The sequence below is a fragment of the Rhinopithecus bieti genome, unplaced genomic scaffold (genome assembly GCF_001698545.2).
Source record: "Rhinopithecus bieti isolate Rb0 unplaced genomic scaffold, ASM169854v2 scaffold_13207, whole genome shotgun sequence".
Lineage (NCBI taxonomy): Eukaryota > Metazoa > Chordata > Mammalia > Primates > Cercopithecidae > Rhinopithecus > Rhinopithecus bieti.
In genome coordinates this window covers 2,856,239-2,880,583 of record NW_016807866.1, presented here as the reverse complement: position 1 = coordinate 2,880,583, position 24,345 = coordinate 2,856,239, and the positions used below count along the sequence as shown (strand labels likewise).

General features: G+C 44.1%; 2 protein-coding genes and 1 long non-coding RNA gene across 6 annotated transcripts in view; 2 read left to right on the top strand and 1 right to left on the bottom strand.

Annotated features, from left to right (window-relative positions):
• The window catches only part of GART (phosphoribosylglycinamide formyltransferase, phosphoribosylglycinamide synthetase, phosphoribosylaminoimidazole synthetase), a 39,285-nt gene extending 31,053 nt beyond the window's left edge, over positions 1–8,232 (top strand). For all 4 annotated transcript variants that reach the window (XM_017883932.1, XM_017883933.1, XM_017883931.1 and 1 more), the window contains exons 17-22: positions 742–948; positions 1,975–2,112; positions 6,047–6,177; positions 6,447–6,588; positions 7,636–7,751; positions 7,848–8,232. In XM_017883932.1, coding sequence (XP_017739421.1) covers positions 742–948; positions 1,975–2,112; positions 6,047–6,177; positions 6,447–6,588; positions 7,636–7,751; positions 7,848–8,039 — 926 coding nt within the window. In that variant the 3' untranslated portion in view covers positions 8,040–8,232. The remainder of the gene's footprint in view (positions 1–741; positions 949–1,974; positions 2,113–6,046; positions 6,178–6,446; positions 6,589–7,635; positions 7,752–7,847) is intronic.
• Positions 6,595–14,722, bottom strand: LOC108536864 (uncharacterized). The gene is made up of 3 exons (XR_001887639.1): positions 14,249–14,722; positions 7,840–7,923; positions 6,595–7,556 (listed from the first exon to the last, which is right to left on the bottom strand). It is a non-coding gene; the product is annotated as an uncharacterized LOC108536864 (long non-coding RNA).
• Positions 14,723–15,090: 368 nt separating this feature from the next.
• On the top strand, positions 15,091–18,989 carry DNAJC28 (DnaJ heat shock protein family (Hsp40) member C28). Its single transcript, XM_017883935.1, is given in 3 exon segments — positions 15,091–15,173; positions 17,049–18,115; positions 18,118–18,989. Coding segments are annotated over 2 exon segments (1,170 nt in total). The 5' UTR covers positions 15,091–15,173; positions 17,049–17,079; the 3' UTR covers positions 18,252–18,989.
• Positions 18,990–24,345: the final 5,356 nt, after the last annotated feature.

Here is a 24,345-nt window from a genome sequence, read left to right as displayed (position 1 = left end):
ACTGCAACCTCCACCTCCCAGGTTTAAGTGATTCTCCTGCCTCAGCCTCCCGAGTAGCTGGTACTACAGGCTCACGCCCGGCTAATTATTGTATTTTTAGTAGAGAAGGTATTTCACTATGTTGTCCAGGATGGTCTCGATCTCCTGACCATGTGATCCGCCTGCCTTGGCCTCCCAAAGTGTTGGGATTACAGGCATGAGCAATCGCGCCCACCGAGAGAATGTATTCTTATAGCAGACCTAGGAAGTCTAAATTTTAAAATGAATGAGCGGGAGAGGGTGTTGATCTGCATTCCATTAGCATAACTTTTCCTAAGTAGTGTATGCATTTTCTCTAAATAAGTAGACAAGCCATTTAGTTTTGCATTGTACTTTGGGTGCATTTTGGTCATCGCAAAGACTCAGCCAAACGTTTGCAAAAGGATGGTATACTGGCCTTTGCTGGAATTCAGCTACTAGCTTATCTAATCCACTAGGGAATGTCTAAGGGTCTGGTTCATTAATGTAGCACAAAACCTCATTCAATTGTAAGTACTGGCCAAGTGTGTCAACAAAAAATGTTCTTAATGTCTAAGGTACCAGTGGATCCCCAAATAAAAAGTTCTCAGAGGCCAATTTATAGTTTTACTCTACATAAAATAGCAGAGCCTGATTATAATTTCCATATCTTTGAATATGTGCATACTTTTGTACCCTGTGTGAGAAGGTAGGAAAAATCAAACAATTCATGTCTATTTTCAGATGCCCAGACCTGGAGGATCCCCAAGGTCTTCTCATGGTTACAGCAGGAAGGACACCTCTCTGAGGAAGAGATGGCCAGAACATTTAACTGTGGGGTTGGCGCTGCCCTTGTGGTATCAAAGGAGCAGACAGAGCAGATTCTGAGGGATATCCAGCAGCACAAGGAAGAAGCCTGGGTGATTGGCAGTGTGGTTGCACGAGCTGAAGGTACTTGCTCCTTATTCATTTTTAGGTAGATAATTTTAGCTGTATAATATTAGCTATACCTCAGCCTTGCCTCACAAGCTTTCTGCCCACCTTTTAGTGCAGCCATCGCTATGGCAACTATCTTTACACAGATGTAACATGACAGCACCCACCCCAGCGATACCACGTATCTCTTCATTTCTGCCTCAGAACTCTCAGCATTCATGCATGCACAACCACACCCCACAGGATCACTTCCCAAAGTAATCTCCCCACACACAAGACCTCATGGTTCTGCTTTGTCACTCAGCTCAATTCAAGGAATAGCGAGCACCCTGACAAGTACTGTATCAGTCAGGACTCTGCTAGAAGTGCTAGAACTTGGCAGAGGGGCAGAAAATCCACTCAGATTCACTAACAAAGATGTCACATGCTCGCTTCGGCAGCACATATGCTAAAATTGGAATGATACAGAGAAGATTCACAAAAGTAAAAAACAGAAAAAAAAAAAAGTCAGACCTTGCTGACTTCACCTATATCTGCCTTTCTTTCCTCTATTGTGTAGGATTCATTTTCAAGCGGGTTCTCCAAATGCCGGAAAGATAACATCCTTCAGCTCACATTACAATAAGAAAGGAGACCCTCTCTTTCTTAACATCCCATATCAAGTCTTTAAATGGTTTTGCTGGGTCACATGCTTATCCCCCAGACCAGGAGGTCATGGCAGTACTATGGGTGGTCTCACTAGGAAGATTTGGGGAGTAGGGGCAGAATACTGGCAGGCAGTTATATATATCCACTATGTGCTTCAAGATAGTGATGTGATCTGTAGCTTTTAGTTGAAGTAATTATGTATGTTCACCTTTTGGAAGTTTTTATGAATGAATAGTGGTAAGTGATACAAAGGTGTTGTTCATTTTAGTCTTTGCATTATCTTATTTTCAGGATAAAATATACCCTAAAGTTTTCATAAAATATTTTTCTTTCCATTATTCCTGTTAATTCACAATTGTTCTTTACTTATTTATGGACATGTTTGGAATGAAGGTTCCCCACGTGTGAAAGTCAAGAATCTGATTGAAAGCATGCAAATAAATGGGTCAGTGTTGAAGAATGGCTCCCTGAAAAATCATTTCTCTTTTGAAAAAAAAAAGGCTAGAGTGGCTGTCTTAATATCTGGAACAGGTGAGATGTGGCTTCTTCTTCACTGTAGAGCTGTTGACTGCCCTTCCTTTCCTCCCTGCACTCTTTGAGATTGTAAGGTTACTCTCGGCAGAGTCTAGGGACTGCAGGGAATCATGAGGGTTGTCTTTGTCTTTTCAGCATTCTTAGTCTTTCCACTTTTCTTAGGAATTTGAGACCACTCCCAAAGAAAAAAGTAGAGGATGTCAGAAGGCCGGTTAAGGAGAAACCAGAAAAGACAGAAAAGATAGAAGTTCCAGCTCATTTTGTATCATAGCTTTGTTGTTGAAAAGTCTGAAAACAGTTGAGGAATTTTTATTGTTATATTATTAAGAAGAAGTTTATGTTTGACCTTTATGGATAAAGTAATGAGTATTGTATTCTCTCAGATGGATGTAGCCTGATTTTTTTTCCTCTATTGTAAGTAACATTGCTATGAACATTCTTGCAAATATTCAGTATGTTCTTAAATGCATATCTGATTTTTTTTTAATTGATGGCCAAGATCATCATGATTCTTTTTGAGACAGTCTTGCTATGTTGCCCAGGCTAGAGTAGAGTAGCTATTCACAGATGCAATCATAGTACACTGCAGCTTCCAGCTGTGGCCTCAAGCAATCCTTCCACCTTATTGGCCCCCCGAGTAGCTGGGACTGCAGGCATGCAGCACCACACCCAGCTCTGATATTTCTTCAGGATTCATTCCCAGAAGGTTAATTGCTTTATAAGTCGATCTTAAGGTTTTAATGTATTTTAGGCCCAAGTTGATAATAAAGCAAAGAAACTATTGTAAGGTGCAGCCATAAAAAAGAATAAAACCGGCCGGGCGCGGTGGCTCAAGCCTGTAATCCCAGCACTTTGGGAGGCCGAGACGGGTGGATCACGAGGTCAGGAGATCGAGACCATCCTGGCTAACACGGTGAAACCCCGTCTCTACTAAAATACAAAAAACTAGCCGGGCGAGGTGGCGGGCGCCTATAGTCCCAGCTACTTGGGAGGCTGAGGCAGGAGAATGGCGTAAACCCGGGAGGCGGAGCTTGCAGTGAGCTGAGATCCGGCCACTGCACTCCAGCCTGGGCGACAGAGCGAGACTCCGTCTCAAAAAAAAAAAAAAAAAAAAAATAAAACCACATCATTTGCGGCAATATGGATGGAACTGGAGGCCGTTATCCTGAGTGAACTGCCTCAGAAACAGAAAATGAGATGTCGCATGTTCTCACAAGTAGGAGTTAAACAGTGGGTACATGTGGACATAAGGATGGAAACAATAGGGCCGGGCACTGTGGCTCATGCCTGTAATCCTAGCACTTTGGGAGGCTGAGGCAGGCAGATAATGAGGTCAAGAGATCTAGACCATCCTGGCCAACATAGTGAAACCATGTCTCCACTAAAAATACAAAAATTAGCTGGGTGTGGTGGCGCATGCCTATAGTCCCAGCTACTCTGGAGGCTGAGACAGGAGAATCGCTTGAACCCGGGAGACGGAGGTTGCAGTGAGCCAAGATCGCACCACTGTACTCCAGCCTGGCGACAGAGCAAGACTCCATCTCAAAAAAAAAAAAGAAAAAGATGGAAACAGTAGACAAAACAGGGAAGTGTGGGAGAAGGGGTGAGGGTTGAAAATTTTTCTATCACGTATAATGTTCACTATTTAGGTAATAGGTACACTAGAAGCCCAATCCCCACCATTATACAATATTCCCATGTACTAAACAAGCGTGTGTACCCCTGAATCTAAATTTTAAAAAGTTTTTTTAAAGAAACTATTGTAATGGTCATAGCATAGTGGTTCTTGAGAGGGTCAATTTTTCTTGCTTAATTAAGCAGCTTATTTCTCATCACTCAGTTTTGATATAATGTTATACTGTTTCTACTACAATGCTAGATCATAAGATACAGAATTTGTAGGAGCAATTACATATCCTAAACCACATCATTTGCAGCAATATGGATGGAATTGAAGGCCAACCAGGAATATCCGTGCTTTTTACAATCTATTAATCCATTATCCCAAGAGGAAGGGAATTTTTTTAATTTTTAATTTTTATGGGTTCATGGTAGGTATATATATTTATGGGGTACATGAGATCTTTTGATACAGCCATACAACCTGTAATAATCACATCCCGGTATTCATCACCTCAAGCATTTATTCTTTCTTTGTGTTACAAACAATCCAGTTATATTATTTCAGTGTGTTGTTTGTTTGTTTGGTTGGTTTTTTGAGATAGAATCTCACTCTGTCGCCCAGGCTGGAGTGCAGTGGCACAATCTTGGCTCACTGCAAACTCTGCCTCCCAGTTTCAAGCGATTCTTCTGCCTCAGCCTCCTGAGTAGCTGGGATTACAGGTGCCTACTACCATGCCGGGCTCATTTTTTGTGTTTTTAGTAGGGATGGGGTTTTGTCATGTTGGCCAAGCTGGTCAGGCTAGTCTCGAACTCCTGACCTCAGGGTGATCCACCTGCCTCGGCCTCCCAAAGTGCTGGGATTATAGGCATGAGCCACCGCGCCCAGCCTCTTTCAGTTATTTTAAAATGTGTAATAAATTATTGTTGACTACAGTCACCCTGTTATGCTATCAAACACTAGATTTTGTTCGTTCTAACTACATTTTTGTACCCATTAGCATCCCCTCTCCCTGTCTCTCCCAGTACCCTTCCTAGCCTCTGGTAACCATCATTGCACTATCATCATGAGTTCAACTGTTTTAATTTTTAGCTCCCACAAGTAAATGAGAACGTGTGAGGTTTGTCTTTCTGTGCTTATTTCACTTAACTTAATGATCTCCCGTTCCATCCATGTTGTTGCAAATGACAGGATCTCATTCTTTTTTATGGCTGAATAGTACTCCATTGTGTGATGTACCACATTTTCTTAATCCATTTGTCTGCTGATAAACATTTAGGTTGCTTCCAAATCTTGGCTATGGAGAATAAACATGAAACTGCAGATATCTCCTTGATACACTGATTTTCTTTCTTTTGGGTGTATACCTAGCAATGGGATTGCTGGATCATATGGTAGCTCTTTTTTTTTAATTTTTGAGGACCCTTCAAACTGTTCTCCATGATAATTGTACTATTTTACATTCCCAATAGTGTGTGACGGTTCCCTTTTCTGCACATCTTCGCCAGCATGTTATTGCCTGTCTTTTGTATAAAAGCATTTTAACTGGGGCAAAACAATATGTCGTTGTAGTTTTGGTTTGCATTTCTCTGATGATCAATGATGTTGAGCACCTTTTTATATACCTGTTTGCAATTTGTGTGTTTTAAGAAATGTCTATTCAGATCTCTTGCCCATGTTTAATCACAGTATTAGATTTTTCCCTAATAAATTGTTTAAGCTCCTTATATATTCTGGTTATTAATCCCTTGTCAGATGGATAGTTTACAAATATTTTCTCCCATTCTGTGGGTTGTCTCCTTACTTTGTTGATTGTTTCCATTGCTATACAGAAGCTTTTTCCATATTTACTTAAGTTGCCTGTGCCAAGAGAAAGGGAATTTAGAAGACTTACGTATCACCAGTCTTTTCCAAGACATTTATTCAGAAAATTTGACAGTCCCCTATTCAAAACAGCACATCTCTTTTTTTAAGAAGTGTGAGGCCGGGTACAGTGGCTCACGCCTGTAATCCCAATACTTTGGGAGGCCAAGGTGGGCAGATCACCTAATGTCAGGAGTTCCAGACCAGCCTGGCCAACGTGGTGAAACCCCATCTCTACTAAAAATACAAAAAAATTAGCCGGGCGTGGTGGCACATGCCTGTAATTCCAGCTACTTGGGAGGCTGAGGCAGGAGAATTCCTTGAACCCGGGAGGTAGAGGTTGCAGTGAACCAAGATCATGCCACTGCACTCCCAGCCTGGGTGACAGAGTGAGACTCCATCTCAAAAAAAAAGTATGAACTCACTGTTGTTTTTCTCCCTTCTCAGGATCGAACCTGCAAGCACTCATAGACAGTACTCGGGAACCAAATAGCTCTGCACAAATTGATGTTGTTATCTCCAACAAAGCCGCAGTAGCTGGGTTAGATAAAGCGGAAAGAGCTGGTATTCCCACTAGAGTAAGTGACTTGGGAAAATATCTTTCCTGTGGGCCATATTTAAGTTTATAATCTGCCCTCACGGGACCCTGGTCTGTGGGGCACTTATTCTACGGACTTTTGCCATTGTCGGTGGGTGCAGGCCTTGCCTTCTCCTTCATCCTGTCCCTTTCTTAATAATCTATCAGGTATATCTTTACAAAGAAGTGAAGTATGGGCTGTGTAAAGGTTGAGTTTTTAATTATTTTGGTAATTCATTGAAAAGGTTGTGCTTATCTTTTCTATTACAGGTAATTAATCATAAACTGTATAAAAATCGTGTAGAATTTGACAATGCAATTGACCTAGTCCTTGAAGAGTTCTCCATAGACATAGTCTGTCTTGCAGGATTCATGAGAATTCTTTCTGGCCCTTTTGTCCAAAAGTGGAATGGTAAGCAAAAATTATTTGACATCACATTGAGAAATCAATTGAAAATGGTCTCCAGAACAGTTAACTTGCCAGACAATCCCAGTAGTGAACACCCTTCCCAGAAATCCAACTCCTGTTTGACTGTGATATTTTATTAATACTTCAACACAGGTAACAGTTTAATTTCCTTTGTTTTACTCTAAAGAATGACCCAATGATGATTTATTAACGTGCTCTCTATCCATTTACTTTGGCTTGCTGTAATTAGTCATTTTTTCTAATGTAGCTTAGTTTTGTTTCACATTACTCCAAAGATAATATTTCAACTTCTGAATAAATATTCGGAAGACCTTCCTTTACTTGTTTAGAAGCAAAAGAGAATGATTCCATACGTCCCAAAATGAAGAGTCCATCCTCTCTCAGGAAACATAGACCATTGCCAGACGTTGGCAAGGAGGAGGTTATTGCCAGAAAACACATACTATCTATGTTACTGCCTTCTCCCCAGAAGCCTTGACTGCATCCTGTTTGTGTATGTGTGCACACAGTTGGTCACACAGTTGGACAATAAATGCATTTTCCCTCCAAAGACTTTATGTATTCTTAGGTGAATGTAGTTAGAGCACTTGTGGTGTGATATAAAATAGACAATGCCTTTGGTGACATGAGCCACACAGAACTAATCTAGCATCTGTCTGGTGGACGGGTCACTTTGTGGTTAGAAGTCAAGCACATACACACTATGTAAGAACCTCTTGCTTCTTTTTAACAGTATGTGCCAGCAACAAGCTGGTATCAGCTTGAACTCCCCACCTTCCTGTCATCATGAGTGGCTGTTCAGAGCACCCCAGCATGCCTTTGGCTGTGCAAGGAGGGTACTTGCTGCTTCCGGGACCTTCGTGGATGAGAACTTACTTCCTTTTACCTCATTTCTGTGTTTGGCAAAGAAAACATCCATCCCAGAATCCAACTCCTGTTTGACTTCAGATCTAGAAAGGAAAACATATTCCTTTAACAGAATACCCAGGATTTTTAAATTCTGACCGCTATGCTTTTTTTAATTTTTAGGAAAAATGCTCAATATCCACCCATCCTTGCTCCCTTCTTTTAAGGGTTCGAATGCCCATGAGCAAGCCCTGGAAACCGGAGTCACAATTACTGGGTGCACTGTACACTTTGTAGCTGTGAGTATGTCTTTTTCTACCAACATGATATTAGTAGTCAGATGTAAATTACACTGGCTAGAAGGTAATGTTCAAAACTTTTGCTTACTTTTCCAGGAAGATGTAGATGCTGGACAAATTATTTTGCAAGAAGCTGTTCCCGTGAAGAGGGGTGATACTGTTGCAACTCTTTCTGAAAGAGTAAAATTAGCAGAACATAAAACATTTCCTGCAGCCCTCCAGTTGGTGGCCAGTGGAACTGTACAGCTTGGAGAAAATGGCAAGATCTGTTGGGTTAAAGAGGAATGAAGCCTTCTAATTCAGAAATGGGGCCAGTTTTGAAAGAATTATTTGCTGTTTGCATGGTGGTTTTTTATCATGAACTTGGCCCAAAAGAAAAACTGCTAAAAGACAAAAAAGACCTCACCCTTACTTCATCTGCTATTTTTTAATAAATAGAGACATTAAAAACAAGACTGGTTAGTGTAGCATATCTGAGACATACAGGTATCTTGGTCTTTTTTATGCTCTTTTTCTGACCATCACCACCTCTTCTTTGTTGTTGTTGTTGTTGCTGGTATTGTCTGACATGAGGAATCACCTCCATTTTTGTAAGTTACATGTTTTCAGCCAGGCATGGTGGCTCACGCCTGTAATCCCAGCACTCTGGGAGGCCGAGGCAGGTGGATCACAAGGTCAGGTGATCGAGACCTTCCTGGCTAACACAGTGAAACCCCATCTCTACTAAAAATACAAATAATAGTTAGCTGGGCATGGTGGCATGCACCTGTAATCCCAGCTACTCAGGTGGCTGAGACAGGACAATTGCTTGAACCCAGGAGGTGGAGGTTGCAGTGAGCCACGATCACGCCACTGCACTCCAGCCTGGTCAACAGAGCAAGACTCCGTCTCAAAAAAAATAGTAAGTTATATGTTTTCTAATCTTTGATCATATGCTTTTGAAGCCATGACTGCTGGATGTATCTGAGTTAAAATGGGGAAAAGAAACATGAGGACAAGCCCAAGTGTATCACCTGGGTTCCATTTATAATCTTGGTTATAGATTCCACTGTGTAAAAGTTGCCCAGCCTCCTTCTGATCAGTGTCAAGTGACTTATCTCTTCCCCAAGTCTAACGAGGCAGTGTCTCTTCCTTATATTGTATATCTGATTTGAGACTTTCCTGATCATCGTGATCATAACCTGGTGTGTTAAGATTTCTGTATAGCTCCCATTTCTGAAGGATAGTATCCTTTATGCTTTGAAGTATCATTAAACGTTCCTCTAATTATTGACAGTTTCTGTAATCCCCAGATTTTAGCTTCAGGAAAGTTTAGTTATCCTGTGGTTTATAAAGTTCCATGCTTCTCTGTAAGTCACTAGAGGATTAGAGGGAGCGTTGGTGGCTTCTAGATTCAAGCATAAAACTAGGCATGTTTCTCATCCACTCTCTCTATTCCCTCGTCAATTAAAGTAGGCAAATGTCATTCATACAGTTGTTTTGATGACACAGTCTCGCTCAGTCGCCCAGACTGGGGTGCAGTGGCACAATCTCAGCTCACTGCAACCTCTGCTTCCCGGGTTCAAGTGATTCTCCTGCCTCAGCTTCCTGAGTAGCTGGGATTACAGGCATGCACTGCCACACCCGGCTCATTTTGTATTTTTAGTAGAGACGGGGTTTCACCATGTTGGCCAGGCTAGTCTGCAACTCCTGGCCTCATTTGATCTCCTGCTTTGGCCCCCAAAGTGCTGGGATTACAAGCGTGAGCCACCACACTCGACCTCTTTGTTTTTGTGTGTGTTTTTTTTTTTTTTTTTTTTTTTGAGACAGGAGTTTCACTCTTGTTATCCAGGCTGGATTGCAGTGGCACGATCTCGGCTCACCGTAACTTCCACCTCCTTGGTTCAAGTGATTTCTCCTGCCTCAGCCTCCCAAGTGGCTGGGATTACAGGCACGCACCACCACACCTAACTAATTTTTGCATATTTAGTAGAGACGGGATTTCTCTGTGCTGGTCAGGCTGGTCTCAAACTCCCGACCTCATGTGATCCGCCCGCCTTGGCCTCCCAAAGTGCTGGGATTACAAGCATGAGCCACCGTGCCCAGCCTCCCAGCTAATTTTTATATTTTCAGTAGAGACAGGGTTTCATCATGTTGGCCAGGCTGGTCTCGAACTCTTGACCTCAGGTGATCCGCCCATTTCAGCCTCCCAAAGTGCTGAGATTACAGGTGTGAACCACTGCGCCTGGCCCCAAACAGCATTTTAAATTTCCTATATCACCAAACTCCAGAAAGTCACAGGGAAAAAAAATAAGTTGTTATAACAGTGTCACTCCTTGAAAGCTTCAATTACATGCACCAGGAAAATGTACCATTGAAAATCATTTTAAATGAAATACTCAGTCTATTATATCCTCCTTTACTTTTGTTGAAAACCAATTATTGGAAACCATGCAATTTTTTTTGAGAGGGAGTCTCACTCTGTTGCCCAGGCATTAGTCTAGTGGCGCGATCTTGGCTCACTGCAACCCCCACCTCGGCCTCCTGAGTAGCTGGGACTACAGGCTCGTGCCACCATGCCTGGCTAATTTTTGTATTTTGTAGAGTTAGGGTCTCACTGTGTTGTCCAGGCTGTTCTCCAACTCCTAAACTCAAGCAATCCTCCCCCTTTAACCTCCCAAAGTTCTGAAATTACAGGTGTGAACCATTACACCTGGGCAAACCATCCAATCTGTAAAGGATTAATTTCCCTTCTTCAGCACCCACAGTAAATCAACCTTTTCAATTGCGCCTTTGCTGCCTGGAAGGTGTTAACAATCTGGGGTAAGTGAGAGGTGTGCCTTTCTTTTGCAAAATGAGGGAGGGATGATGCTCAGAGGGGAGGTGGGACTTCTTTGTACACCTTGAGGGATTCCTGTATTCAACACTGTGACACCACTCCAGGGTCAATCATTAGCTTCGAGGAGGAGGTTTAGGCATTGGCGTTGGCAAGAGAGAGTAGATCATGAACATAATGTAGAGGCGTGGAATCTGAGAGTACCAATCGCGTGAGAAGGGCGGAGCCAGCCAAGGACACTGGGTATGAGTAGGCTGTGCAGTAGGGGGACCCAGAAAAGAGAGCGAGCCACAGCACGAAGCTTGAAGAAACGTGTCTCAAAGAGCGGAGAACGAGCTTCTGGTGCCTTTCTCTTAGAGGCCAACTGCAGCAAGAAGAGAGAAGAGTCTGTGCCATCCGCACAAGCACCCTTCAGCACACCCGAAATCCCAGGATCAGAAATTCCTGTCTGTCTTCGGATGGGGAGGCTCTGCCCCACATCCCACCCCGAGCACAGCTCACCCAAATCCAAATCTCCACGGTGTCAGAATGACTCCGAAAGAGGAAAGCAGGAGGCAGCAGCCCAGAGCTGGTCCTTCCAGGCAGGGTGTATTCAGCAAGAGGAAAATGAGGAGGAAAGCTTCTGCCTGCTTTCAGAGTTTTCCATCTGGGAGGAAACAGTTTGGGTCACACAAATCCCTGGGACCTCCTGAAGGGACGTATAAGGATCAAAGACACCTGCTGTGTTGGTTTGCTGGGGCTGATGTGACAAAGCACCACAGACTGGGGCTTCAACAACAGGAGACCGTTATTCTCCCATAGTCCTGGAGACTGGAAGTCCAAGATCAAGGTGTCTGCAGGGTGGGTTTCTCCTGAGGCCTCTTCTTGGCAGGCAGATGGCCGCCTTCTCTCTGTGTCCTCACAGGGACTTTGCTCCGTGTGTGCACAACCCTGGTGTGTCTCTGCAGCCAAATTTCCTCCTTTTATAAGGATGCCAGTCAGATTGGATTATCACCCACCTTAACAGCCTCATTTTAACTTAATCACCTCTTTAAATAACATCTCCAAATGCGGTCACATTCTAAAGTACTGGGGGTTAAGGCTTCAATATGGGGGGCACAATTCAGCCCAAAGAGTGGAGAAGTGACCAGGTCATCTGGAGGGAGACAGCTGTGTGAACACCATCTTGATTTACCCACCTCCTTGTGCAAATGCATCATCAAAATAACTAGTGTTTATCCCACCAGCTTTGTGGACTAGAAGGATGGAGGGCAGTAATTCCTTACTACCTTAGTAATTACAATAAAGAAACCTTTTTTTTTTTTTTTTTTTTTTTTTTGAGACGGAGTCTTGCTCTTGTTACCCAGGCTGGAGTGCAATGGAGCGATCTCAGCTCACTGCAACCTCTGCCTCCCAGGTTCAAATGATCCTCCTGCTTCAGCCTCCCAAGTAGCTGGGATTACAGGTGCCCACCACCACACCCAGCTAATTTTGTCTTTTAGTAGAGATGGGGTTTCACCATGTTGGCCAGGCTGGTCTTGAACTCCTGACCTCAGGTGATCTGCCCGCCTCGGCCTCCCAAAGTGCTGGGATTACAGGTGTAAGCCACCGCACCCAGCCAATAATTACCATAAAGGAATCTTAAGTGTGTGTGTTGATACACACCTATTAGACTGCAAAGATTAAAAAGAGACACTAATGTGTGTTCCCAAGAGTGTGGAGTAACAGACATTCCCAAATATGTTGGTGGTGCAAATTGGTCCATCGCTTCTTGAACATAGTTTAGCAATACCTATTTATTCACAAAACATAGTGGCTACCTTTCCGTGGCTGTATCTACCGAACCATGTCATTTTTTTTTTTTTTTTTTTTTGAGACAGAGTCTCACTCTGTCACCCAGGCCGGAGTGCAGTGGTGCGATCTCGGCTCACTGCAACCTCCGCCTCCTGGGTTCAAGCAATTCTTCTGCCTCAGCCTCCCAAGTAGCTGGGGTTACAGGCATGTGTCACCAAGCCCAGCTAATTTTTTGTATTTTTAGAGAGACGGGGTTTCTCCATATTGGTAAGGCTGGTCTCAAACTCCCGACCTCAGGTGATCTGCCTGCCTCAGCCTCCCAAAGTGCTGAGACTACAGGCATGAGCCACTGTGCCTGGCCTTATTCTTCTTTTTAAAAATTTTTTAGTGGCCAGGTCTCACTCTGTTGCTTAGTTTGGAGAGCATTGGTACGATCATGGCTCACTGCAGCCTCCAACTCCTGGGCTCAAGTGATCCTCCCACCTCAGCCTCCTGTGTAGCTGGGATTACAGGCAGACACTATCACACCTGGCTAATCTTCTTAAAAGTTTCGTACAGATGGAGTCTCACTATGTTGTCCACACTGGGATTACAAGCATAAGCCACTTCACCTGGCCTGTTTTTCTTTTATGCTGTTTAAGGTGCTGCCTAGAAGAGTTAACTTTTACAGAAATCCTGTTTTTTTTTTTTTTTGGGGGGGGGGGGACGGAGTCTTGCTCTGTCGCCCAGGCTGGAGTGCAGTGGCACAATCTTGGCTCACTGCAAGCTCCGCCTCCCGGGTTCACGCCATTCTCCTGCCTCAGCCTCCGGAGTAGCTGGGACTCCAGGCGCTCAGCACCACACCCAGCTAATTTTTTGTATTTTTAATAGAGACGGGGTTTCACCGTGTTAGCCAGGATGGTCTCGATCTCCTGACCTTGTGATCCGCCTGTCTCGGCCTCCCAAAGTGCTGGGATTACAGGCGTGAGCCACCGCGCCCAGCCAGAAATCCTATTTTTTCACATGAGGTATTTTGTTGATTGTTTTCTTAAAACTGAAGCCCTCTGAATCAGAGTTTATACTGTATCTTTTTCTGTGCTCCTACATAGATGGCAATAAATGATTATAATGTTTATGATGCAGAAGCTGAGAAGGCTAATACCTATTCCTGGCTCCTTTTAGGAGACACAGTCATAACAAAAAATATTGCTTAATGTGCGAGGCACAGTGCCAAGTGGTTTACATACATTGTGTAATTTCTCCCCCTAAAAAAAGTCAATGAACTTGATACCTTTATTATTTCATTATATGTAAAATAGGGAAAATAACAGCATTTATCTCAGAGGGCTGTTGTAAAGATTAAATGAATGCCTGTAATCCCAGCACTTTGAAAGGCCGAGGCAGGCGGATCACCTTAGCTCAGGAGTTCGAGACCAGCCTGGCCAAATGGTGAAACCTGGTCTCCGCTAAAAATACAAAAAAAATTAGCCGGGCATGGTTGTGAACGCCTGTAATCCCAGCTGCTTGGGAGGCTGAGGCAGGAGAATGGCGGGAACCCGGGAGGCGGAGCTTGCAGTAAGCTGAGATCTGGCCCCTGCACTCCAGCCTGGGCGACAGAGTGAGGCTCCGTCTCAAAAAAAAAAAAAAACTCCCAAGCCTCTGCCTTTTCTTTTATCCTTTTCTTTGTCCTTTTAAAAAACTTGCTTCCTGTACAGAGAGGGGAAATGTTCAGTCCCCACGTCAGTGGTTGAACTCGAAGCCAGAAGATCCCTATTTTGATTTTGTCCTCTGGCCTGTCGCCAGCCCCTCAACAGTACTTGAATTAATAAAAGGGCAGGTTTTAAGCCTCATGTATCGTGACTCCGAAGAAACCTCTTCAGGTCCCGTTCCGGGTAAACAGTCTCGCCTTCCCCTGCCCCCAAAAAGTTACCTTCGCCCTCTGAGTCGCAGCTACCCACGCAGCCAACTCGGTCTTTGCATCATTTTCGACGCTCCCTAAGTCCCTCTGAAGAGGCGCAGGCGCACATCGCCCCTTCTAGCGAACTACATCTCCCACAATCCCAATCGGCCGACCACCTCCGCTCAAGGCGGGGACGGAGGCGGAGCTGGTCGTCCCTGGCCGGGACGAAGCCTCCTGAGGTGCCCTGCTTCGGTTCTCCGGGGTAAAGTTCGTTTGACGAAAGATTGTCCGTTTCCCTGGTAAGGTCACCTGTCCCAATCAGGTACGATTCTGTCTTCCGGACCCGCTGAGACCCTCAGTGTAAAGTGGCAGATGGTCTAGCCCGGCGGAGGCACCAGCTGGAGACCGCGCGCTGCACCGACACCGGGAGTGACGGCGGGCCGCGCACGCATGCGCAGAGACACGGCATGGGCGCGGGAGCCGCGGAACTCCTACCCAAGGCCTTCGCAGGTGAGGAGGGGGCGGGGCAGGACCGACCTCCCTTGCCATGATAACCACCTTCGCAGCGGGCTCCCAGACCGTTGGCCCCGATTGTCTAGAAAATAGGGGGTCTCAGGAGCTCCGTTTTAGCGTTTATATATCCCAATTCCAGTTAAGCCACTTCCAGTGTTTTTTGGCCATTGTCAGTGTACAAGTCTTCCACCTCTTCGAGACCATGTTATTGCAATAGCAGCAAACGTGTTGGGAGGCCTCACAGTTCACCGTGGTTTTTCTGGCCTCTGGCAGATGGCTCCTTCCTAGCGAGCTGTGGAGCGTAAAGTCTTTTGGACACTTGATTCTATTCAATCCAGTGTCAGACCAGGTACCTACCCTGTCCATAAGTCGTCTTATGAGAAGACTCCTTGAGATGATGCAGACTCTCGGTGCAGTTTATAATCGGCTGGAGGTATAGACAGTTAAGCAAGCCTTCTTTTTTTACAGTGCCCACCCCTAACCATTTTGCTTACACCTTGTTATGGGACTTGGTTAAATTGCTTAACCTTCCGGACCTACGTTTTGTTATTAAATGAAAAGATTGGATTAGATGATCTCTAAGAATTTTCCGCTTGTAAAATATATGGTTAGTGAGGGGGGTAGAATCCAGATTATATCTGTCTATCTATATATTTTTTTTTCTTTTTCTTTTTTTTTTTTTTGAGACAGAGTCTCGCTCCGTTGCCCAGGCTGGAGTATAGTGGCGCGATCTCGGCTCACTGCAACCTTCACCTCCCGGGTTCAAGCGATTCTCTTGCCTCAGCCTCCCAAGTAGCTGGGACTGCAAGCGCCCAGTTCATTTTTGTATTTTTAGTAGAAACAGGGTTTTGCCATGTTGACCAGGCTGATCTCAAATGCCTGGTGATCCGCCCACCTCGGCCTCCCAAAGTACTGGGATTACAGACATGTGCCACCGTGCCTGGCCCCACAATATATAACACTAAACTTCATCAACTTCCATTTTTCTGCCCACATCAGTGAAATATAGCTATAACAATGCAGCTGGTGCCTGGCGCGGTGGCTCACCCCTGTAATCCCAGCACTTTGGGCGGCCGAGGCGGGAGGATCACAAGGTCAGGAGTTCGAGACCAGCCTGACCAACATGGTGAAACCCCGTCTCTACTAAAATACAAAATTAGCCGGGCATGGTGGCATGCGCCTGTAATCCCAGCTACTCAGGAGGCTGAGGCAGGAGAATCGCTTGAACCTGGGAGGCGGAGTTTGCAGTGAGCCATCACACTATTGCACTCTAGCCTGGGCATCAAAGTGAGAGTCCATCTCAAAAAAAAAAAAAATAGAATGCAGCCAGGCTGGGTGCGGTGGCTCACGCTTGTAATCCCAGCGTTTTGGGAGCCTGAGGCAGGCAGATCACCTTATGTCAGGAATTCGAGGCCAGCCTGGCCAACATGGTGAAACCCCATCTCTACTAAATATACAAAAATTAGCCAGGGGTGGTGTTGCACACCTGTGATCCCAGCTACTCAGGAGCTGAGGCGGAAGAATCGCTTGAACCTGGGAGGCGGCGGTTGCAGTGAGCCGAGATCGTGCCATTGCACTCCAGCCTGGGCAATAGAGTGAGACTCCGTCTCAAAAAAAGAAAAAAAAGAATGTGGCCGGGCACAGTGGCTCACCTCCATAATCCCAGCACTTTGGAAGGCAGAGGCTGGCAGATCATTTGAGCTCAGGAGTTGGAAACCAGGATGGGCAACATGACGAAACCCCATCCCTACAAAAATACAGAAATTAGCCAGGTGTGGTGGTGCACGCCTGTAGTCCCAGCAACATGAGAGGCAGAGGTGGGAGGATCGCTTCAGCCCAGGAGGTTGATGCTGCAGTGAACCATGATTGTGCCACTGCACTCCAGCATGGGCAACAGAGCAAGACCCTGTCTCAAAAAAAAAAAAAAACTGGGTGCAGTGGCTCATGCCAGTAATCCCTGGGAGGCCAAGGCGGGTGGATCACCATGTCAGGATACCCAGAGCAGCCTGGCCAACATGGTGAAAACCCTTCTCTACTAAAAATACAAAAAAATTAGCTGGGCATGGCTCTGGAGGCGGAGGTTGCGCTTGAACCCTGGAGGCGGAGGCACCACTGCACTCCAGCCTGGGTGACAGAGACTCTGTCTCAAAAGGAAAAAAAAGGGGGGGAAAAAAGGACAATGTTGACAGCAGCATTCAAAAGAACTGCCCCTTGTTGTACTTGTAAATTCATGCCGTATCTTATACCTTATTGCTGAAAATAAGAAATTAACTGATAATACAACTTTGTTCCACCTATATTTGTTGTCGTTTTATAGATCATTACTAGGAAGAACTCTGGGTACAATAATGAATACAACATACGTAATGATGGCTCAGATCTTAAGATCTCACCTGATAAAGGCTACAGTGATTCCTAATCGAGTGAAAATGCTTCCATATATTGGTATCATTAGAAATAGAATGATGTCAACCCATAAATCCAAAAAGAAGATCAGGGAATATTATAGGCTGCTGAATGTGGAAGAAGGATGCTCTGCAGATGAAGTCAGGGAATCTTTTCATAAGCTTGCCAAGCAATATCATCCTGACGGTGGCTCTAATACGGCTGATTCTGCAACATTTATAAGGATTGAAAAAGCTTATAGAAAGGTGCTCTCCCATGTGATAGAACAAGCAAATGCCAGTCAGAATAAAGGTGAAGAAGAAGAAGAAGAAGATGTAGAAAAATTCAAATATAAAACACCCCAACACCGGCATTATTTAAGTTTTGAAGGTATTGGTTTTGGGACTCCAACTCAACGAGAGAAGCAATATAGGCAATTTAGGGCAGACCGTGCTACTGAACAAGTGATGGAATATCAAAAGCAGAAACTACAAAGCCAGTATTTTCCTGATAGTATCACTGTTAAAAATATAAGACAGAGCAAACAGCAAAAGATAACTCAAGCTATAGAGCGTTTAGTGGAGGACCTCATTCAAGAATCCATGGCAAAAGGAGACTTTGACAATCTCAGTGGGAAAGGAAAACCTCTGAAAAAGTTTTCTGACTGTTCTTACATTGATCCCATGACTCACAACCTGAACCGAATACTGATCGATAATGGATACCAACCAGAATGGATCCTTATGCAAAAGGAAATCAGCGATACTATTGAGCAACTCAGAGAGGCAATTTTAGTGTCTAGGAAAAAACTTGGGAATCCAATGACACCAACTGAACAGAAACAGTGGAAACATGTTTGTGAGCAGTTTCAAGAAAACATCAGAAAATTAAACAAGCGAATTAATGATTTTAATTTAATTGTTCCCATCCTGACCAGGCAAAAAGTCCATTTTGATGCTCAGAAAGAAATTGTCAGAGCCCAGAAAATATATGAGACCCTTATAAAACAAAAGAAGTCACAGATGGAAACCCACATAACCTTGATCAAGGAGAAGGAGAGAAAACACCTGAAATCAAGAAAGGTTTTTTAAACTGGATGAATCTGTGGAAATTTATTAAAATACGATCATTTTGATGTTTACCAGCATAAATCATTCTTAGTTCCACTGACACTTAACATGGAAAATGAGATTTGTTGCTATATTAATTTAAGAACTGTGCCATTGTACTTTTCACAAAACTAATCACATACCCAATGATGTGTGAGACATCTATCAGGTTTGTCCTGAGGATATAGCAAGAAAATAAAAGAACCTTCTAAAGAAAATAATTTAGTTCATTCCAGTGTTAAAGTGTCAGTCATCTAGTGAAATGAGCTAGGATCAGGTTTCTGACTTAGGAATCATACACGAATTCCAAAAGTTTTAGTGCAGTTTTGAGCTGTAATAACTAACTTAAAAGCAGTCAGTGTTGCCGTTTTCAAACATAGGTACTTAACAACAGGGAAACCGAAAAATATGTTATCAAAAGTCACAAAACTTAAGTGTAATGAAATTTAACCAATTAAACCTCCAGATGATTTTTTTTAAACACGTTTGCTGGATTTATACCCCTGAGCTTATTAAGGCTCAAAACTGTTCCAAGACTTTTGCGACACTCTCCATATGGGTGGAAATACTAAGATCAGGAAATTAGCCTACTGGAATTACTGCACTTTTCTTTTTATGAGGGCCTCCCCTGTGGGTACTGAATGAAAACCACACCAACCATGCAGATTCTACTTCTTCCTGTCTAACTTGATGGTTTATTGGCAGCAGAAATCAGTGAAGCTAGTTGATTTAGCAATTCTAGAAATAAACTCCAGTGTCCACTTTTTTTTTTTTTTTTTTTTGAGATGGAGTTTCACTCTTGTTGCCCAGGCTGGATTGCAATGGTGCAATCTTGGCTCACTGCAACCTCTGCCTCCTGGGTTCAAGTGATTCTCCTACCTCAGCCTCCTAAGTAGCTGGGATTAGAGGTGCCTGCCACCACGCCCAGCTAATTTTTATATATATTTTTTAGTAGAGATGGGGTTTCACCATTTTGGCCAGGCTGGTCTTGAACTCCAGACCTCAGGTGATCCACCCGCCTTAGCCTCCCAAAGTACCAGGATTACAGGCGCGAGCCACCGTGCTGGTACAGTGTCCACTTTTTTTTTTTTTTTGGAAATGGAGCTTCACTCTCATTGCCCGGGCTGGAGTGCAATAGCACAATCTCAGCCCACTGCAACCTCCGCCTCCTGGGTTCAAGCGATTCTTCTGCCTCGGCCTCCCCAGTAGCTGGGATTATAAACATGCGCCACCATGCCCAGCTAATTTTGTATTTTTAGTAGTGATGGGGTTTCCCTACAGTGTTCACTTTTAAAAGTGTGAGTGTATTTTCACCTTTCAGGAGGTGATAAAAATCCGTGGGCTCAGTAGCAATGTAAAATTTCACTTCTAGCTTCATCTTTTATCAGAGATTGAAATGTTAGATTTCCATAAATCTACCCTAAACCTCCCTATGTCTTGAATCAGACTTCCCAGTGGCTTTGTAGCCATAGGACGATTCTGACTTAATTGCCTCACAGACCGAATTTCCTGTCTTAGCGACCCTTTGATAAACAAAGACAAGATGTCTGAATTTCCTGCATCTGCATCTTTGGCAAATGATGAGGTTGATACTAATGAGATGGTTGTGTCTCATCTGCTTTCAGAAAATCTGACTTTTTAGGTTTGGATAATTGCTTTTGTCACACAGAATTGGCAACTAGAAGAATGTGAAGTGTGCTCAAAGAGGCCGGTGTGTTTCCTTCTTTAATCCAGAGTCTTGTGTTACAGAAGTGGTTCAGAAGTGAGGTACTCACCACCTGCATTTGGAAGCACGTGTTATTTTGTACAATGCATGATAGTTAAAACAACAAACAAAACTACACCTTCAAAGGGTGGGGCGCAGTGGCTCACGCCTGTAATCCCAGCACTTTGGGAGGCCCAGGTAGGCATATCATGAGGTCAGGAGATGAGACCATCCTGGCTAACACGGTGAAACCCTGTCTCTACTAAAAAATACAAAAAATTAGCCGGGCGTGGTGGCGGGTGCCTGTAGTCCCAGCTACCTTGGAGGCTGAGGCAGGAGAATGGCGTGAACCTAGGAGGCGGTGCTTGCAGTGAGCTGAGATCGAGCCACTGCACTCCAGCCTGGGCCAAAGAGCCAGACTCTGTCTCAAAAAAAAACAAAAAAAACAGAACTACACCTTCAAAAAGAAATTTTGGGCCTTTAGCTTAGATGCTGCAGCATTTATTGGCATAATATGTGATTATTTTATTGAATAAGTTGTCATTTGACTTCTACAATGATAGCATCACTGTAAATAAAATTGTGAACAGTATGGAATGTTGCTTAATAAGAGCTATAGTTCCAAAAACATTTTAGAAGGCAGTAGTTTTGTGACTTTTGTTAAAAGTAGGAATTAGAGGCTGGGCGCGGTAGCTCATGCCTATAATCCCAGCAGTTTGGGAGGCCGAGGCGGGCAGATCATGAGGTCAGGAGCTCAGGACCATCTGGCTAACACAGTGAAACTCGTCTCTACTAAAAATACAAAAAAAATTAGCCAGGCGTGGCGGTGTGCGCCTGTAGTCCCAGATGCTGGGGAGGCTAGCAGAATGGTGTGAACCCAAGAGGTGGAGCTGGCAGTGAGCCAAGATTGTGCCACTGCACTCCAGCCTGGGTGACAGAGCAAGACTCCATCTCAAAAAATAAAGTAGAAATTAGATGTAAGAAGCTTAACTGCATTACAGCAACGTAGATGAACAAAACCATTTTCCATACTGGTCAATGAGAAGGTAAGGTTACCAGAAAATGTCAGTAAATTTTTAATTTCAGCACAGTGCACTTTATGTTTGTAAATGTTGTCTATGTTAATAAAGTTATTATAGTGATTATTCAATAGTCCTTTGTTATAATGGTAATAATATTTTGGTCTAGGCACCTAATTTTTCTTGTGACAGAGTTTTTCTCTTGTTGTCCAGGCTGGAGTGCAATGGTGCAATCTTGGCTCACCACAACCTCTGCCTCCTGGGTTCAAGAGATTCCCCTGCCCCAACCTCCTAAGTAGCTGGGATTACAGGCATGCGCCACCATGCCCAGCTAATTTTGTATTTTTAGTAGAGATGGGGTTTCTCCATGTTGGTCAGGCTGGTCTCGAACTCCCCACCTCAGGTGATCCGCCCGCCTCAGCCTCCCAAAGTGCTGGGATTACAGGCGTGAGACACCGCACCCAGCCCTAAATGCTAAATGCATTTTTTTAAAAAATCTTTTTGATTGGCCAGGCACGGTGGTTCATGCCTGTAATCCCAACATTTTGAGAAACCAAGGCAGGAGGATTGCTTGAGCCCAGGAGTTTGAGACCAGCCTGGGAAACATGGTGAAACTCTGTCTCTACCAAAAAAAAAAAAGCCAGGTGTGGTAGCACATTCCTGTAGTCCTAGCTACTTGGGAGCCTGAGGTGGGAGGATTGCTTGAGCCCAGGAGGGCAAGGCTGCAGTGAGCCCTGATCACACCACTGCACTCCAGCATGGGCAAGAGTAAGACCCTGTCTCAAAAAAAAAAAAAAAACGAAAAACAAATCTTCCAGGCTGTACAGGAGTACAGTGGCGCGATTTTGGCTCACTGCAACCTCCTGTGTCCCCCCGGGTTCAAGCGATTCTCCTGCCTCAGCTTCCTGAGTAGCTGGGACTATACAGGTGCCTGCCACCACACCCAGCCAATTTTTTATTTTTAGTAGAGACGGTTTCACCATGTTGGCCAGGGTGGTCTCGAACTCCTGACGTCGTGATCCGCCCTCGTCGTCCTCCCAAAGTGTTGGGATTACAGGCGTGAGCCACTGCTCCCAGCTCAGGTAATGTTTTTATAGCAGTGTGAAAATGGACTAATATAGTACCCCAACATAAGAGTTTTGAGGAGACATAATCACTCAGACCATAGCACCCACGATAACGCTGATCCTCCAGTTCCATGAGCCACAGAATCCTCCTCATTATTTAAGTCAGTTTGAGATGTTTTTTTCTGTTACTTATAACTGAAAGAGACCAACTGACAAATGTATCCACTGTCTTCAGGGTCTAGATGGGGAAAGAAGTGTTTCCTCTTCTGCTGGAGTCAAATTATCTTCCAGGCCTTAGTTTTTTGTTTTCCATCTAAAGATCAATCTTTTCTCCTAAATGACTGACACTGAGTAGCCATCCTTTCAGGAGAGAGTCCATTTCAGACCCACAGGAAGCATGACCTTAGTCTTAAGACAGCTTTATCAAAATACAACAGTTCTAATAGCTGCCTAAGACTTACTCAGATGAAGTCTTTTTGCTATATAACCACATAAGCATATGGAGAAAGAGAATATTTTGGGAAGTACCTGTTTATGCAACATGTTTTAGCCTTTCAGATAGTTCCCATGGTACACATTTGGCTTGTACACTCAAAAGATGTTTATGCAACATGTTTTAGCCTTTCAGATAGTTCCCATGGTACACATTTGGCTTGTACACTCAAAAGATGGAAGTGAATACCACTCTATCAGAAGTTCATGAAGCAGCCCTGAGAGAGAACAAACTAGAACCCATGGGGCATAGCGTGAAGGACAGCCTGGATTGTTCCTTTCTCTTAATAGACTTGTACCAACTGGACTGCATTTTCTGTCCAGTTTTAGGTGAAGTAGATCTTTCAGAACCCATCCTGGCCCAAACCTGAAAATGGTCCTGAAGTCACAATGTCTCCAGAATCTAGGAGAGCCTCTCTGAAGTGCTTAGGTAACAGGAATTTAATAAAATATATGCTTCAGTAGCTACATGGTGGAACTGAAGCAGAAAATTGTGTTTTTTTGTTTGTTTGTTTTTGTTTTTTTTGAGACAGAGTCTCACTCTGTCGCCCAGGCTGGAGTGCAGTGGTGTGATCTCGGCTCACTGCAACCTCTTGACTCCTGGGTTCAAGCAATTCTGCCTCAGCCTCCTGAGTAGCTGGGATTACAAGTGAGCGCCAACACACCTGGCTAATTTTTGTATTTTTAGTAGAGACGGGGTTTCACCATGTTGGCCAGGCTGGTCTCGAACGCCTGACCTTGTGATCCACCCCCTCGGCCTCCCAAAGTGCTGGGATTACAGGCTTGAGCCACCACGCCAGGCCATGTGTGGTATATTTTAAAGGCTGATATACAATTCTACCAAAGACTTGACAGTGAAATGTTGACATCAGCAACTGAATTCCAATATCTTTCTTTTTTGTTTTTTTGAGACAGAGTCTCACTCTGTTGCCCAGGCTGCCTAATAAACCAGTCTGCCCTTTGGGATGCCTCCCCCACCCCACCCCCAAATAAGTGATGAGATTTGGAAACTTCTAATTGTCCCCTAATATCTAGTTTTCCTTCCTTAGTACTGAAACCCCATTTTCCAGGCTTCTTTGCAATTTGGTGTAATCAAGTGACTATTTTAGTAGCAGAATGAAAACAAAAATGGTACATGCAACCCCTGCCCCTTTCAAAAGGTTCTTAAAGAGAGGAGAGTGTTCCCTTCTGTATCCTCTCTTCTGGTGGAATGCCAGCATTGTGACATATTTCAAAAGTAACTTATTCAGCACATATTTATTGAACACCTAGATCCTACCCCATGTATAAGAGCTATAGGAGAACATTATCCAGGATGGCATTTTTGGTGATAATTCCATGATACAAAACCTTTAACTTCATTATACCTCAAGTAAAATGCTTTTTAGATTTCCATTGATAATTACTTGGCTGGGCACACTGCCCCACGCTTGTAACCCCAGCATTTTGGGAGGCGGAGGCAGGTGGATCACCTGAGGTCAGGAGTTCCAGATCAGCCTGGTGAAATCCTGTCTCTACTAAAAATACAAAAATTAGCCAAGCATGGTGGTGTGCACCTGTAATCCCAGTTACTGGTAAGGCTGAAGTGGGAGGATCGATTGAACGTGGGAGGTAAGAGGGTGCAGTGAGCCAGGATCACACCACTACACTCCAGCGTGGACAACAGAGCAAGACCCTGTCTCAAAACAAACAAACAAAGCACCCAAAACACAAAAGGTCAACTTTTCCCCAAACAACTAAATGGTTATACGCATTTCTGTAGGAAATTTAGAGGGGGCTTCCAAAGGCTGTTAAAGTTGTGTTGAAAATCCAAGAGGCTGAAAGATACCTTACTATA